General features: G+C 43.3%; 1 protein-coding gene across 1 annotated transcript in view; it reads left to right on the forward strand.

Annotated features, from left to right (window-relative positions):
* Nucleotides 1-1,856: 1,856 nt before the first annotated feature.
* The window catches only part of SH3BGRL2 (SH3 domain binding glutamate rich protein like 2), a 60,002-nt gene continuing 44,866 nt past the window's right edge, over nucleotides 1,857-16,992 (forward strand). The window contains exon 1 of the mRNA XM_032484505.1: nucleotides 1,857-2,311. Within this exon, the coding sequence (XP_032340396.1) occupies nucleotides 2,267-2,311 (45 nt within the window). The 5' untranslated portion in view covers nucleotides 1,857-2,266. The remainder of the gene's footprint in view (nucleotides 2,312-16,992) is intronic.

Here is a 16,992-nt window from a genome sequence, read left to right on the forward strand (position 1 = left end):
GTTCAAGCTCTCTCTCTCTTAGTCCTAATTCCAAATCCTTAGGGCAGAGATGTTGCCTGGCCTTGCCAAGGTCAGGTGCTCAGCCCTAGAGCAATCAGCTGTGTCCAGGGGTTTGGGTCTTGCTGTGTGAACAGAAAGGGCGTTGGGACACCACCCCTACGATCCCTCGGATCAAAGTGGAGGAACAGATTACAGAAAAGAGCGAGGAGCTGGACAGATAACCCGGTGAGAACCCCTTGCTGCATTGATCCAAAGCTGTATTTTCAGCACCGTCCCCTACCCGCGTAGCCCTTCCTGAAGCCAAACCCACTCCATGCTGTTCTCACAGACTCTGCATAGTCCATCCTGCACTCCCTCTGTCTGCCAGCAGAAATCCTACTCATCTTCAAAGTCTCTTCTACAAGGCCACCCTTTCCCTCTCTTTCCTTTATATCACACAACACTCCATTGGTACAGTGTGTCTTGTTCTGGCACTATTTCTGTGCCTGCCTTTCTTTTGCGCACAGTAGGTGCTCTGCTGACTCAAGAAATGACTTATTCAGCTTCTCATACACTCTGGTACCTTTCAGAGCATAGGCTCTGGGTTCCCATTTGCTGAGTTTAACCATATCATTCAAGCTGAACCACTCCAAAGGGAAGAAAATTTAGACTTTTATGAAGTTTCATTTATACAGGAAATACAGCATTTGCCTTTAAGAAAATTATTTTAAAATTTATAAACATTCATTTCTACATTTGTGGTAACCAAATTAAAGCACATTTGCAGAGAGACAGTATTTCCAGCAAAATTTATAGGTAAAATTGTTCAACAGTAAGAAGAAATGAAGTCCCATTAGGATTGTACCTTCTGTTATTGTACTAAATAAAAAATACACTACTACAGAAATGACTTAAGATAAATAATAAGAAAGGTTATACACCTGAAATATTCGAAATCGCTCTAAAAAACAAATTCTTCAAAACGATTAGCATTCTTGCAAGAAACTCACCAAAGAGCCAGAGACCTCATCATCTAATTTCTTTCTTTCTAGAACTATTAATTAACATTGTTCCCAGAACTCTGCTAAAACTCCCCTGCCGAAAGGAAGAAAGTAAATACAGTACTGCCGGGAAAACACGTTCATTTTCACAAAACTGTGAAAGGCTTGCGCTTTTGTGAAACAGAAACCACTTGCTAAAGAAGTATTCCTAAACTATTAGCAACTACATAAAAGCTTTTATTTAACAGCACCCTCCTGGGAGACTGCGCTGGAATATGCAGCAGGTCTAAAAAAAGGTACAGGTTTGGCTCAACTGTAAATATTAGGTGCAGTGAGGCGAAGCCATTGTGCAGGGAAGGGAGTGGGGCGGGTGGGGTCCTGATTCCCGATGTTGATAGTAGGATTCTAATTTTCCTAGTATTTATTTTCTTTTCTACTACAATTACAGTTTTGCTAGAAAAATAAAATACCGGTTGTGCTCTCACCTGGGCTTCTAATTTTCAGCGTCTACACAGAAAGAAACCCTCTCATTTACCCCAGAGAATCACCTTTCTGTAATCTCCAGAGCCGCTGGGAAAACAGAGGAGCGCCCAGCCCCACCGCCCCCATTGTCCCCAAGGTCCTCACTGCCCCCACTGCCGCCACTGCCGCCACTGCCGCCACCGCCGCCACCTTCCAAGCGCCCGGCCCGCCCCACCCCGCCAGCCGCGGGGTCACAGGCGGCCCGGAGACGATTGATCTCCGAAGCACCACAGTGTTTGTTGACGTTTCTGGGTGGGGATGCTCCAAACCAGTAAACCACAACACAGAACCCAAGCTTGGACTCTGAGCCAAGCCCCTTTGCCTAGCTTTCTATTCCCCTCCTCGTCTGGCCAGGATCCTCGCCACCCCCGTCACAGCTGCTTTCCAGCCTCGGGTTGCCCTCCAGGCACCTGCGCGCGTCCGGGATGGACGCGTAGGAAGGAGGCGGCTAGAAGGAGCTCGGTTCACCCGCCACTCCAGGGAGGGACAGAGACTACAACTCCCATCACGCCCCGAGGCCGGCTCCCTGCCCTCGCCCTTCCCCTCCCCACTCCCCCTTACCTCGGCCGGCGGCCGGGAGGCGCTGAGCTTTTATCTGCCGACCCGGCGGAAGGGATCCGGATCCCCGCGATCTTCCCAGACGCGAGTGCTGTGCCCCGCGGTGGCGGCGCCGGCGGCGGCGGCTCTCAGCCGAGTTCTGCCTCCGTGTCCGCGCCAGCCCCGAGCCCGCGGGAGCACACGGTCCGTCCTGGAGCGGCGAGACGATGGTCATCCGCGTGTTCATCGCCTCCTCCTCGGGCTTCGTGGCGGTGAGCACCGCGAGGGGACCGGCCGCGGGCCGGGGTCGGGTCTGCGCGGGTCGGGGGCGCCGGGCGCGGGTCCTGAGGGAGGCGCGCGACGCTCGCCCCTGTGCGTCTCGGCGCGCTGCGCGTCCGGCCGCGGGAGCCCGCGCCGGCAGGTGATCCATCGCACTTGGACAACAATGAATAGGGCGGGGAGCAGCGGTGGGTGCGGGACCCCGGACTCACCCACATGCCCACTCTGCACCGCCTGAGGGGGAGACAGCTCGGCAGGAAAATGGAGTCGGCGGGAAGCCCCCAGCGCCAGTTCCGTGGCTTGGGAATTTGAGGAGGGGTGGTCCGAGAGCTTCATGAGGGGGGTCCCCGGGGGGGGGTCCCCACTTCCCTTGGTGTCAGTTCTTGCCGATTTGGGACTTTCAGCACAGTTAGGTTTTGTACGGGCGCTTGTTAGGCTGCTTGGTGTGCTCCCCTAGCTTCTGAATGGAACAAGTTTAAGTGGGAATTGCTCTCCACCCACCTTGCCCCGCCGCCAAGTGCATTTCTTCAGTTTTGTACCTGAGCAAAGAGAACGTAAACCAGGTTTGTCCAGTAGTGCCAGGGTTTTTTGTTTTGTCCTTTTTTTTTTTTTTTTTTTGCCTAGGGTGCTATAAATATTTTTACATCTATATGTAAATGTGATGTGTTTGTTTTTTTCCCCCTGTAATGGAATAATGTGCTCAGTTTCACCTTAGGGATATATAAATTGTGGCCATTTTAATTATTTTAAGCTGTTTTGTTTGGTCGATATCCTTGAATTTTTTTTTTAAGAAGCAGTTACATAGCTAGATGTCAGACTTTAAGGAAAATTCAGTAATATACTTGATAGCCCACTGAATAAGACGTGTAGCAATATTTTACGTGATTAAGATTTGGTTACCTTAGCTAAGAGTTAAACTATAGATTTAAGAAGCTCTTTGGTGAGATATATACAAATATAACAAAAAAGCGCAATATTGATGGCTTAAAATTTGGTCTGGCCAGTTACCTGCTCAGCAACTCAACCAGATTTTTCCCAAATTTCTTTCTGAAACAGGTGAGATGGAGGATGAAATAAAATGTTGCTTGCAATACAACACTGAGGTTTGTTTGTTTTTGTTTAAAGGAATTAACTTCTAATAGGAAAAAAGGCCCTCTTTTGCATTAGAAAAAGTAGATGGGAAACTACAATTTATCTTTCTTTGCAGGCTTGCCCTGGTCTGCAGAGTCCTGATAGTTCTGGTGTTTCTTGTTATTTGTGGCTGCTTAGTCATACCTGCCTTTTATAGATTTCTCCACCGAAGCAATATTTCATGTGTGAGGAAACCCGTGCTGTTTTGTGGATAGATTTTTTTCAAATTTCGGTAATTGTTACCATAGCCTTTTATTGATTGCAGAAGGGATGTTTTATAGTATTAAGAAGCCCACACTATGTACATTGGACAAGTCAAAGTCAAACTTGAGGTAATTGGCCTATCCTGTCAGTAGGTAGTTTATCAGGAGAGTTTTGGAACCCCGCATCTCTGTTTTCTCAGTTCTGTTAACAAATATTTATTGTCTGCCTGCTATGTGCCTTTTTAATTTTTAAATTTAATGTTAGGTGTTTTGCACATGAAGCTAGACTTAAGATACCCAAGTTTTGAGATAGGCTCTGACGAGTGATGTGAGCTTGGTTGAGGTACCTCATCTCTGCCTGAGTTTCTTGTCCAGAGAATGAAGGATTGAGATAAATAACTCAGAATTGCACTCTAGCTTCAAAATGGTTGGACTTCATTCGTTGGGTAAATGTATATAAATCCTCATAACAGCTTCCTTCACTTTAACAATATACATATTAGTATCAAGGTGAATTTATTCTTATCCTGTGGTGAGAGGTCTCTGGTGAGGTCTCAGGTCCCCTCACTGCCCTGCCCAATGGTATGTCTTCTGACATGAATCGATCTGAGCTGGAAGACACTCTGGTTATCACAGACATGCAGTTGGTAAACACTAGTTATCTAGTTTAACGTACTTGATCTTTTCAGGTCTCAAGCAATCCTTAGTCATTGAGTCTCACCCGTTGTAATATCTCCTATGTTCTTCTGCAATTATATCATATAGATACTTTTGATAATGATAAGATTATGCTCATATGCAAGAATTAATGACTCCTAAGGTGGAATGGGATCATTTAGGTCAACTGTTGAGCAGAAGAGGCTCACTGGGGCTGACAGCATGATGCCGAGTTCCGCTGTCATGACGGTGTGGCAATGTTTCCCCTCCAGCAATGTTGTGTTGTCCATTGGCTCTGTTCTATTCGATGACCAACCGTCACCAGCAAGTACATGGAGGAACAAAGAATTTGATTCCCGAGTCAGTTTGGTTTTAGCTGAAGTTTATTAAACTGCAAGGAAAGAATGTGACTAGAATTAGACTAAGCAGCTAAGTCAGTCCCAGGAATTTTCCAAAAAGATGCTCTGCCTGAATCAACAAAAGATTTAAACAAACCACCTGTTTAGGGAAAATCCTCACGTCTTGTTCTAATTTCCCTGAACTCTCCTGCTTCAACACTTAAAAGTGGTATTGGAATAATTAACACTAAGGGATAATTGTCCTTTTCTCTTCCCCAGCTCCAGGTACAACCTGCTGTCACTAGGAAATAAAAGTAATGCCCCATTATTATGCTATGGATTCCTAAAAATCAGATTTCTTATGCAGCCCATCATCTTGCTGTCATTCATGTCGTACTCAAGGACATTTTATTTCAGTCTAAAGAAAATAGCAAAGTCAGAGAAGCACCATTTTAAATTTAACTTATTCTGGTTCTATACCCAAAAGGGGCGGTCTTGGTAATTTTACCCAGGAAATATGTTAATATGACTTCCTAATTGAAAAACATTAGAATCAGTGATTTCACTCATTCATTATTTTATTCTTTCAACAAGCGTTTTCGAAGGGTCTGCTCTTTGCCCAGTTCTGTCCTTGGTCTTCTGGGAATTGGAGGATAGCAGAGGGTGTGGTTTCCATCCTCGAGGAATTCAGGTGGGGAGCAGGCAGGGAGATAAGACAGGAAAGGTGAAACCACCGGTAATAAAGTACAGCCCAAGGACACATGCCTCTTTCGGGAACATTCTTACCAGAGATAGAAATAATATAGGCAGCAGAGGGAGGCATTGCAGGATGTCAGATAAGGAGGAAATGTGCCAGAAATCATAAAATATGCATGTGGGAGCCTCAGGCAGATGGCAGGGAGAGGGACTGAACTGGATTTGGAGCTGGGGAGATAGTGCCTGAGCCCACCTTGTTCAGGCTGGAAAGGAAGGGACCTTAGGTGGGAGGGGCAGGTGGCAGAAGTCCCTGTGGACCTCTTTTGAGGACAGGTAGTCCTTGAAAGCAACCCATAATAACAAACTCCAGGGTGCTCAGCATCTTGAGAGATGTCTTCAGGACCTGTGGCTGGTATGCTGTCTGGAGTCTTCTGTCCGCAGGGAACAGGGTGCTGCCTGGCAGGGAGGGACCCCTGGTATGTGATTTCAAAAAACCTTTACCCTCCTGCTTGTCCTGCCTGAAATTTCTCAAAAAGGAAATAAAGTTTTCCACTCTTTGTTCAAGTTCTTGGGCTCTGTTGTTAGAGCTGGACGAACCCCGAAAGAGATTTGCTAGTGAGTCCAACCACCTCATTTCACAGAGAAGAAGATTTGAGCATAAAGGTTAAGTGGCTTCCCTGAGGTCATTTATGTCAGTCGGTGCAGAGCTGAGGCTTAAATGGAAGCCAGATCTCCTGACTCCTGAATGTATTTGTTCGTGCGTCCACTCATACATTGATTGACACACACTCATCAAACAATCATTGAAAACCTGTTAAGTACCAGGCTCTCTGTTGGGTGCTAGGTGTGTATGATGCTCAGGAGAACAGACACAGACTCTGCCTTCATGGTACAAATCAGTGCTGACTCTCCATCTCCCAAAGACGTGGGATGCAAGCCATTTCTTCAGGGAGAATGAAGGACTGATTGGGGGATGTTTCCCTGGGACGAGGTGAAATGAGCTAGACTATAGCTGTACATCCCTGGATGTTGGAGGGGGCCGTCCCTGGGAGGGAAAGTTACAAAGAAATTGGAAGCAGAGATGGAAAACATGGACCTTTGCCCACGACTGCAACTGTGTTTTCAAATAGGGGTAGGGGTGGAGGGGAACAGATAGAAACTATGCTCAGACTCCTCTCGCTCTTTGCAGCTGTAGAAAGGCATACCCATGGTTGGCTTTGCATGACTTAGAACTATTTTAAACATGCAGTGATCAGTTCCATCTCCACAGGATGTTTTGTGAAGCTTCACTTGTGTACAGGAGCTTCTAAAAGGAGTTCTGAGGCAGTTAAAGTCAGGATGTGACCAGGTAGGTGTGAGCCTTAATTCATAAGTGATTCTAACGCCAGAAGGAGCTAGTGAGGGTAAGCCTGGGCTTGCCAGGATCTTTAACTCATTGAATCCTCAGAGTCACGCATGGCAAGGTTTATTCCCATTCTATAGAGGGAGAGGCTGAAGTTGACTGACCTGAATGCGTTCATACGCGGTAGACAGTGGGACCCCCAGTTGAAGTCTGGCAGACAGGTGGCTTCAAGGCTCCTGGAGCAGAATTTCTCCACTGTGGGCACTGTCACGCCCTTAGGGGAATGAGAGTATCAGGGATGCTTGATGTACTAGACAGTCCCCCATAAGAGCTGCCCTGTGAAAAATGCCAGTGGTACCCCTAACAAGGAACAGCACTGCAGGGCGTTGGAATGGGAGGGCGTGGAGGGCATTTAGGGAAGTGGTGGGGAGTGTATAAGGAATAATCAGGAGAAGCAGGAATAAGTTGGGGCCCCGAGGACAAAGTTGTAAGGGAACTTCAGGCAGAGAAGTCTTGTGTATTGGTTTTCTAGGACTGCCGTTAGCAAAGTATCAAAATTGTGGGGCTTAAAGAATAGAAATCTGTCTGACAGTTCTGGAAGCTAAAAGTCAAGGTTGGGGTGTTGACTCAGTGGCTTCCTTTTGAGGGCTGTGAGGGAAGCTCTGTTCCATGCCTCTCTCCTAACTTCTGATGCTTTGCTGTTAATCTCTGGCCCTCCTCAGCACGTAGGTGGAGGGCCGTGATGTGTCTTCGTGTCCACATGGCATTCCCCTGTGTGTATGTCTGTCTCTGTGTCCATATTTCCCCCTTTTGTAAGGACATAGTTGAGATAAACTTGAGCCTACCCTAATGACTTCTTCATCTTAACTCGATCATCTGCAAAGATCCTATTTTCAAAATAAGTCAGAAGTCATAGTCATAGGTACTGGGGGTTAGGACTTAAGCATCTTTTGCAGGGACATAATTACACCCGTAACAGCATGCAAGATGAGAGTTGAAATAGAAAGACTGATTGATGGCATTCCCCCTCTTTCATTAGAAAGACTGTGGGCAAATTTCCTGAATCTTAAAATCAGCAGCTGGATGTGGAATTATATGGAATATAGTCAATATATAGTAAGGTCCATTGCTAGAAAGGGAGACTGATTTATCAATATCTCAAGTGAAGACACCTGACTACAGTTTTTCTTCTTCATTTTAATGTTTCCCAAATTTGATATTTTTTCCATTCTATGATATTTGAAACTTGTAAATAGTAAATATAATCAAGGGCATGGACTCCTTTACGAAATTAGGGACTTAAAAAAAATCTGTTTGCATTAGGACACTTTAAATAAATATTGCATTCTATTTGAGGAAACTAAATTTTGACAACTATTTATGAAAGTATGAGGTGGTTTCCACATTGCAGGAATGTAAGACTAATTGAGTCTTTTTTCTGTGTTTTCCAATTTTTTGATCAAAAACAGAAAACAGTGATTGCGGAAAAACCCCAACAGTTCTGCAGGAAGCAATGTGAGATCCTAACTCTAAAGAATATTTCTTCAAATTTTTTTCATGTTTAGTTTATAAAAAGTTCTGAAGTGAATTGCGTTTTTTTTTTCAGTAAAGTTAGAAATGCGTGACAGAATAGAAAAAGTCTAGATTCTTAATAAATGTTTCACTTCTAATGTAAAAATTAGCATGACTTCCTGATCTTTATATATGAAAGTTTAAAACACTATTTTAATGCAGATTTGAAAAAATAGGATCAAGAAATAATTCATTCAGCTGCTAAATGTTAATTTTTTCAAAATTTACCCTCCAAACTGTAAACTCAGGAGACCCTTTCAGGTTTCATCAATCTTTCAGTAGGAACTGTTTTAATGGGTGTTATTTTAGCCACAGTTAGCTAGAAACCTAAGTTCTGATATAAATCATATTCCTGTGTTCATTATTTTTCTGTGATTAATTTTGTATTATTCTGTTTGTCCATTTTGTGAAAAGGGATCTTAGCTTTTCCAATTAGAAACCTAGTGAAAATTTTATTTTTTTTCTGGAATGGCAAATGCTTATTAGCATGTGAGGAAGATTTTCCACTTCTGATTATGTCCATTTGTCTTTTGGGGTCCTCTCTCTAGTTGGAGCTGAACAACATGTCATTGAACCCTTCTGTTTGGTGCTTTTAGACCAACAGTGATGAGTACTTGCCACTGCCAAGTTTTTGCTTGGTGGTTCGGGGGGCTGGGAGAGGAGGGGCAGGAGGGGTTGGAGAGTTGGAGGTTGGAAACCAACAGCATCTGCAACTGAGCAATCTAGTTTAAGGCAGTGGTTTCCCTTTAGTCCTTTTAATGGATTTTTCTGAGTTTATCTGCCAGCATGGGCTAGTCACTCAGGAACTGACCTGTGGTCATTTAAAGGTAATGTTGTTATAACTTGTGTGTTGGTTTTTTTCCAAACTCCAACAAAGAAATCAACCTAGGAAAAGTTCTTAATTGAATGTTTCCCTTATGGACTCATGACAGCTTTGCTGTAGGACTGAAAGCTGAACCAGATTCCAGCAGAGGTGGGGAGACCCCGCCCCCTTACCTATAATCCCAGGTACTTTGAGGCTCTACGGCCCCTGGGAGACTGGAAGAGTTCGGTTGGTCTCCTAGATCTGATACCTTTTGTTACCATTGACAGCTTATTTATTCCTGAGGGGACGTGGTTCTTTGGGGCTGGCAAAACCGCCGAGGGGGTTTCCTGACACTGACCCCTGAAAGTGGAAGAGTGGGGCGTGGTGTCCATCAGGGCGTGTCCGCCTTGTTGTGGGACCTTTGTGGGCTCTCTGCCAAATTATCTCGGAGTTCTCAAAGCCGGAAATGGGACGTTGGCTGTGACTGCGGGCCGAGTGCTCTGCCACTCCAGGATGCATTTTTCCATTTCCAACCAGTGATAGAGAACTCAGATTTGGAAGTAGCTTTTTGTCACCTTGGTTTTAGTGGCTTTGGGTGTGGAAGGGCTCAGAGTAAGAGAGACCCAGTTAGGTGACTTGCTTGAGAAGTCAGCTCAGTGGTATTTGGTAAATGCAAATACGTATAGTTAAAGGCAGCAGCCACTGCTCTGTACCCATCCAATATTCAAAACAAAACAAAAAACCCAAAGCAACACGGCCAGCATAGCTTTTGAGTTAGTTTTCCACCTGTGGGTTGCACAGGAAGTTGGGAGTATGGTCTTCATTCACGACATTCCCATGTAGATTAAAGCTTCCAGGTTCTCTGTTTTAGTAATTACATTCATTAGAGACAGTTCCTTTGAATGGGAATTAGCCATTTCCCAAAGCCTGGATCCCCAGTTGACAGGAGGTTTGAGTTGCTTTATCCTTTTATGATAAAGTACATACTAGTCAAAGTTGGTCTTTGGGTTGAGTATCTGCTGATTTTTTAATTCTAGAATCAGTTTATATTCAACCCAAACAGCTACTTCTGCCTCATCTATGGGTTTTCTGTCATCAGATGGAAAGAGCACAGTGTAGCCCATTGACTGCCCTGGTGCAGCCTCATGGTTAAAGGAGGCTTGGTCCAAATCCTTGTCTGCCATTGGTGAAGGATATGGCTTTAGGCAAGTAGCCTCAGCCTCTTCATTTGTAAGAGTGGGACAGGACTGGTACCTTCTGTGTAAGATCGCTGTGAGCATTGAAGGAATGAAGTCTTCCACATAAGATATTTAGTGGAGTACCAGGTTCACAGGAAGTACTCAGTGCGTGTTAGTTAGTATTTCTATTATATCATCATTAGCAGCAGCAGTAGTAGTAATAGCAGTAATAAAAACATGAAAAATTATAACCCTGGATCGTGCAAGTTCATTAATCAAAATATTACGTACAGTACATAATACTAAACCAAGAGTGCATGCTATTATTTTTGGAGAGTTTTTAGTAAATTTAAGTACAGAGTTTTCAACTGAAACTTGAATTAATAAGAACATTCCAATTTGAGGTTGTTCCCGCCAAACAAACCACTTAATTAGAGTTCTTCTGTAATTTTTGAACACATTATATAACACAGCATGTTGTGCACAAGTCACAAAACCGTATTTATTCACTGCCTACAAAGTGCTTACTACAGTGCAAGTGGGCACTGCTCTTTGCTCTACATAGTACATGGTTTTAGAGTCCCGGTCTGATTTAAGGCTTCCTAAACTTGGCAAGTAGATTTCATCCCAAATGGCAGCTCTGTCTGATGGATGATGGCTGCCTGGAGAGCTGGGAGAGGAGTTTGGGAGCCTGTTTTGGGATCAGCTGGAAAACACACAGTGTGATTGATTGTTGATGTCTACCCTGTCTCCAGAAGAGGGAGGACCAGGGCTTATCCACATGTTTGCCAGCCCTGTCTTAGGCTCTGTGTAGTTGAACTCTGTCTTTCAAATTTGTGTAACTGAATATAGAATATTTTCAGTCTGTGAGTAAGAGGGAAGAGAAATATGAGACAATGGATTGAATTGATGGATAATATCCTCTGCAAACATCTCACCTCAAATATTGGGGTGGGAGGTGGCAGTGGAGAAAGGTCACGATTTCTATGTTTAATGAAGATGAGTGGTACTTCCCGGAAAAGACAGTGATTATCCTGACTGTGAAACTGATCATTGAATCTTGATGCTTGTCGATATATGTAGGGTGCTTTCAAATCTGGCAGATGGACAGTGGATGGTGGTAACAGAGATAAGGGGGCTTTGTGGAAAAAGGTGGTGGACACAGGAGAGGGAGAAAAATACCACGATAGGTGGATTCTAGGTTAAGCCTGCCTACCGCACTGAGCCTGGGAGCGCTGAAACGGCAGGTGAACAATGAGTGTTTACCTGTGCCCAGCAATGTGGGAGGATTTTTTTCTGCATGTTGTTTAATCCTTGCAGACGGCAATTTATTATATCCATTTTACAGATGAAAATATTGAGGCACAGAGTGATGAAGTAACATGCCTAGGATCATTCAGCTTGATGCAACCGGATTCAAACCCTTGTCTTCTGATTTTTGCGTCTGGTTCTTTTTTCATTACCCAATGTTGCCCACCAGAATGAGCCCCTGAGTGGAGACCAGTGAGAACCTGGTGTGCCGACCCAGAAAGCTGGCTAGGATAACAGTGTGTGAGCTCAAGCTAAAGAAAGGGGAAAGGGTCTGGACCCCTAGAGCAGTTCCAGGGGTCCTTACTCAGCTGTTGAGCAGATCATTTTAGGTGCAGTGTCCTCAGGTCCTGTGAAAATGATGGCTTTGCTTCTGTAGAGACTGATAAAAGCTGTAAGGAGTATGTGTTGAAATGCAGGCTAATATTTCATAATAATAACTACCATTCACGGGGCTTTGCATTTGTAATTTGTATTCTTAAAGTAACTTGGCATGGTACCCCTGGAAGTGGAGGGAATGTAGATTTTAGGAGTAGGAAGACCTGGGTTCGAATTATGGCTCTGGGACCCTAACTGGCAGGGTAGCTTAGCAAGTCTTTTTACTCCTCCGGATCTCAGTATCCCCATTTGTAGAGTTGTTGGAGCTTAATGAGATGGCAGCCATCAATAATATTATGAGTTTCATTTAAATTAAGTCAGCAATAATCCTCCAGTCTTTTGTGAATTTTCACCTTTAAATAAATGAACTATTAAATTTTTTTAATTTTTATTGACGCATAGTCAGTTTACAATGTTGTGTTAGTTTCTGGTGTACAGCATAGTGATTCAGTTAAACATTTATATATATTCTTTTTCATATTCTTTTTCATTACAGGTTATTACAAGATATTGAATATCATTTCCTGTGCTGTATAATAGGACCACCTTGTTGTTTATCTATTTTATATATAGTAGTTTTTATCTGCAGATCCCAAACTCCTAATTTATCCCTCCACCCACTGCTCCTTTGGTAACCATAAATTTGCTTTCTATGTGAATCTGTTCTGTTTCATAAGTAATTTCTTGTCTTTTTTTTTTAGATTCCACATATGAATGTCATTTTCTTAGATACCATATATAAGTGATATCGTATGATATTTGTCTTTCTCTTTCTGATTTCCTTCACTTAGTATGATCATCACTAGGTCCGTCCATGTTGCTGCAAATGGCAGTATTTTATTCTTTTTTATGGCTGAGTAATATTCCACATCTTTCTTATCCAGTCATCTGTCGGTAGGCATTTAGGTTGTTTCCATGTCTTGGCAATTGTATATAGTGCTGCTATGAACATTGGGTTGCATGTATCTTTTCAAATTAGAGTTTTCTCTGATATATGCCCAGGAGTGGGATTGCTAGATCATATGGTAAGTTTATTTTTAGTTTTTTAAGGAACTTCCATATTGTCTTCTATAGTGGCTGCACCAATTTACATTCCCACCAACAATGTAGGAGGGTTCTTTTTTTTCCACACCCTCTCCAGCGCTTACCATTTGTAGACTTTTTTAATGATGGCCATTCTGACCAATGTGAGGTGGTACCTCATTGTAGTTTTGATTTGCATTTCTCTAATAATTAGCAATATTGAACAGCTTTTCATGTGAGCAAAGATTTTAAATCCTGGGAGATGTCTTTCTCACCCACACACAGAATCTGGATTTCCCTCTCTTCTTGAGACATCTGAAGATCTCTTGACCCCAGTGCCTCACTCCATTATGGTGAGGATCCACTGAAGCTGACGAGTAGTGGCCCCTTCATTGGGTCATGTACCCCTGGGGTAGCCACAGCCCCCCACCACTCCCACGTCTTCCCAACTCTGAACCATTTGTCCCTGAGCTCATGCTCTTCTTCTTCTTATAATAGAAAGTCTTTCTCTGCAGCTATGTCTATCAAAAGGGGGTCATATTGAGACCATATCAAGAGGGTTATATATGTTTCATGAGGAGTAGGAGCCAGAGAAATTTTTTTTTGTGGGAAGAAGGAAGTAATAGCCCTAAGTGGTCATTACGTGTTTGTTGGCTTCATCTCTTTGTGTTAACTGCCAGACTTCTATGGGTATTTGAATATTTGGCTCCTTGTGGAAGCTAATTATTATGGGAGGTAAAAAGTGTCTATTTCCCATCTTTGCTGTGCCAGCCTCCCAGTCACTCTGTAATCTCAGAACTGCTGCTTGAGGTCATCATACTCTAGGACAGAACTTCTTTGTAAAGGTTAAAAATGAAGTTGATCATACCCTCAGCCAGGGCGTATCAGCAGCACTGCTATTGGCATCTTGGGCTGAGTAGTTCTTTGTCGTGGGGCTTGTCCTATGCATGGCAGACATAGAGCAGCATGCCTGCTCTCTACCTCCCAGTTGTGACAACCAAAAATATCCCTAGACGTTCTCAAATGTCCCCTAGAGGGACACCCCCCCCCCCACTGCCCGACTGAGAACCCTTGCTCTCATCTATAGTAGCAGAGAGGAAATGCTCACAGTGTAAGACTTGGAATGTGGTAAAACTGGAAGGAACTGAAGAGATCATATAGTTCATCCTTCTCTTCTGCTGAGGTGTGAGCTGTTAAATGACTAGTTCCCGTCTACACTGCTTGTCCTGATCCTTCTGGAGCAGTGTGTTGGGAATCGGGAGACTTGGAGTCTGGTTCTGGTAATGCCGTTTAATCAACTTTGTGTCTTTGGACAGGAAACTTGGCTTCTTGGGGCTTCAGGCTTCTCAGTATGTTATTGTTGTTTTGTAGCTCAGATAATTCACATACTGTGATTTTCCCCCGTTAAAAGTTCATTTCAGTGGTTTTTTAGTATATTCATTGTGTTGCACAACCGTCACCACTAATTCCTTTCATCATCCTCCCAAAAGAAACCTCGTGTCCATTAGCAGTTACTCTCCATTCCCTTCTCCCCCAGCCACTGGCAACCACGGGTCTACTTTCTGTCTCCGTGGATTTGCCAATTCTGGACATTTCATATAAATGGACTTGTACAGGATGTGACCTTCTGTATCTGGCTTCTTTCACTTAGCACATGTTCTCAAAGTCCAGTAGACTGTATCAGCACTTTGTTTCTTTCTGTGGCTGAATAATATTCCATTAGATGAATATACCACAATTTGTTTATTTATTCATCAGCTAATGGATATTTGGATTGCTCCCATTTTTTGGCTATTATGAACAATGCTGCTGTGAATGGTTGTGTTGGAGTCTTTGCATAAATGTGTTTTTAGTTTTCTTGGCTATATTCCTAGGAGAGGAATTCATGGTTCATACAGCAATAGCTTGTGAGGAACTGCCAGACTGTTTTCCAGAGCAGTTTTCTATTTTTCATTCCCATCAGCAATGTACGAGGTTTCCAATTTCTCCACATCCTCACCAACACTTGTTAATGTCTGTGGTTCTGATTCTAGCCATTTCAATGGGTGTGTAGTGGTGTCTCAGTATGGTTTTGGTTTGTACTTCCCTAATGACTGATAATTGCTGTTGCCTCTTGAGAACTGGTTTAGATCTTTTTTTCTTTTAGAGATCTAGCTCTCAATTTTTAATGTTTTCTTTTATTCCGCACATAAGCCAGTATGACAGAATTGAGTCTTGAGGGGATATATTTTGAAAATTAATTGAGTTAATCGATTCCCATTTATATGAGTACCTTCTATCGCTCAGTGTTTAGCCACATTCAAGACGTGGCATGATTATCTGGCATGATCCTTTCCCCTCAAATAGCTAAGAATCTGATTGAGGAGAAAAGATGAGCACAGAAAACAGAGCCATAGGGAATATTATGCTAGAATGATCTGTCCCTTAGGTAAGTCTCCAGGGCAGGTGTATTTATTTGGATGAAGGCAAAGAAAGTCATATTCAGAGCTAGACAGAATGATAGCATCTCTTGAATTGGGAGGGTGGCTGTTTTTAAGATTCTAGAAAATGCTGCTTAAATAAACGCCTCCCATGGAAAATTGACTTTTTTTTCCCCAAAATATATTGTATGGGCTTGTGAACTGGAACAGAAGTCACCTTTCCTGTTCTTTTTTTCTTTTTTTTTTTGGTCAAAGAAATGAATTTGATTTGCCCGTGCGGGCTGCCCTTTGTTCTAGACTAGCTGGCGCTTTTCCATTGGTGGGCACTTCCTGTGGCGTGAGGGAGTGTGACACGTGGGTGCCCTGTGGTTAGCTCCACAGGGATATTTTAATAGCGAGCTTGGTTCTAAGAGATAATGAGCGGAGATGAGATGATTAATAATTCACCTTTTTGAAATCCCTTTCCATTAAAGGAGGGGGAAAAAGCATCAGCCTTTCAACAAGAGTAAGTCTGTGTTAGGTTCAGAATGCAGAGAAAAACCTCATTGGTCTCTGAGAGCTTCTGTCTTTGGGGCCTAACTTTTTTGGCCTGGCATCTTGGGTAAGTCCTCTGGGATCCGATTCTGACCTACCTTTGCAGCATTTTCTCTCACTGTCCTTTGGACTTCTGTGTAAATACACCAGGTTTTTGTTTTTTTTTTTAAACCCCTGCCTTCCATGCCTTTTCTTTTCTTCTTTCTCTTTTTTCTTTTTTTGTCTTGTTTGGGGGGCGGGCAATTAGGTTTTTATTTATTTTTATTTAAAAATTTACTTTTTTTTATTGAAGTATAGTCAGTTTACATTGTTGTGTCAATTTCTAGTTATTTATTTACTTTTTATGGAGGGACTGGGGATTGACCCCAGGACCTCATGCACACTAAGCACGTGTTCTACCACTGAGCTATACCCTCCACCACTCCCATGCCTCTTCTCCTGCTGTTTTCTTTGCCTTGACTTTGCTCACTTTGCACTGGGACTAGTCAGAGTCCCCGCCTTCCTTTGAAGCCCATGCCAGTAACATTTCCCAGTGAAGCCGTCCCCAGGCCCCTTTCTCCCTCCCTCCTTTGCCCTCCAGCCCATGGAACTGCTCTCCTGGGGCCTCAACACATTACAGCCTTGGTTACAATTATTTTGTACCCAAGTGCTTTGAACTACAAGTTCTAAGTTTGTTGAGGTCAAGGACGGGTCTGTTCATCTTTTTATTCCCCCTGAGTTTCCTATTTGAGAACTTGGCATGTTGTATTTATTGAACACATGAAAAAGAAATACTGTTTTGGTAGCTTCCACAGCAAAAATAAAAGCTAATCCAGAGTGGGTGACCATGCCAGGGCACGACTAGAGTGGATTATGTAGATGAAAGTCTGAATGCACAACCTCAAGCCCTCGAGGGACATGATTTATTTCACTGCTTTTTAAATAAGTGGCATGAAGAATCTACCTTATTAGAGATAATTTTATTATAGTATTACTTCTCTTAGCCAGATAGCAGAATTCTAGAACCTTCATTTGGAAGGCAGCAGAGAAACCTCTGAGAGGCAATTGGCTGTTCTGCATTCTGTGGGGCAGGAGGCTGTCCTGTGAATG

Source organism: Camelus ferus, chromosome 8 (genome assembly GCF_009834535.1).
Source record: "Camelus ferus isolate YT-003-E chromosome 8, BCGSAC_Cfer_1.0, whole genome shotgun sequence".
Taxonomy (NCBI): domain Eukaryota; kingdom Metazoa; phylum Chordata; class Mammalia; order Artiodactyla; family Camelidae; genus Camelus; species Camelus ferus.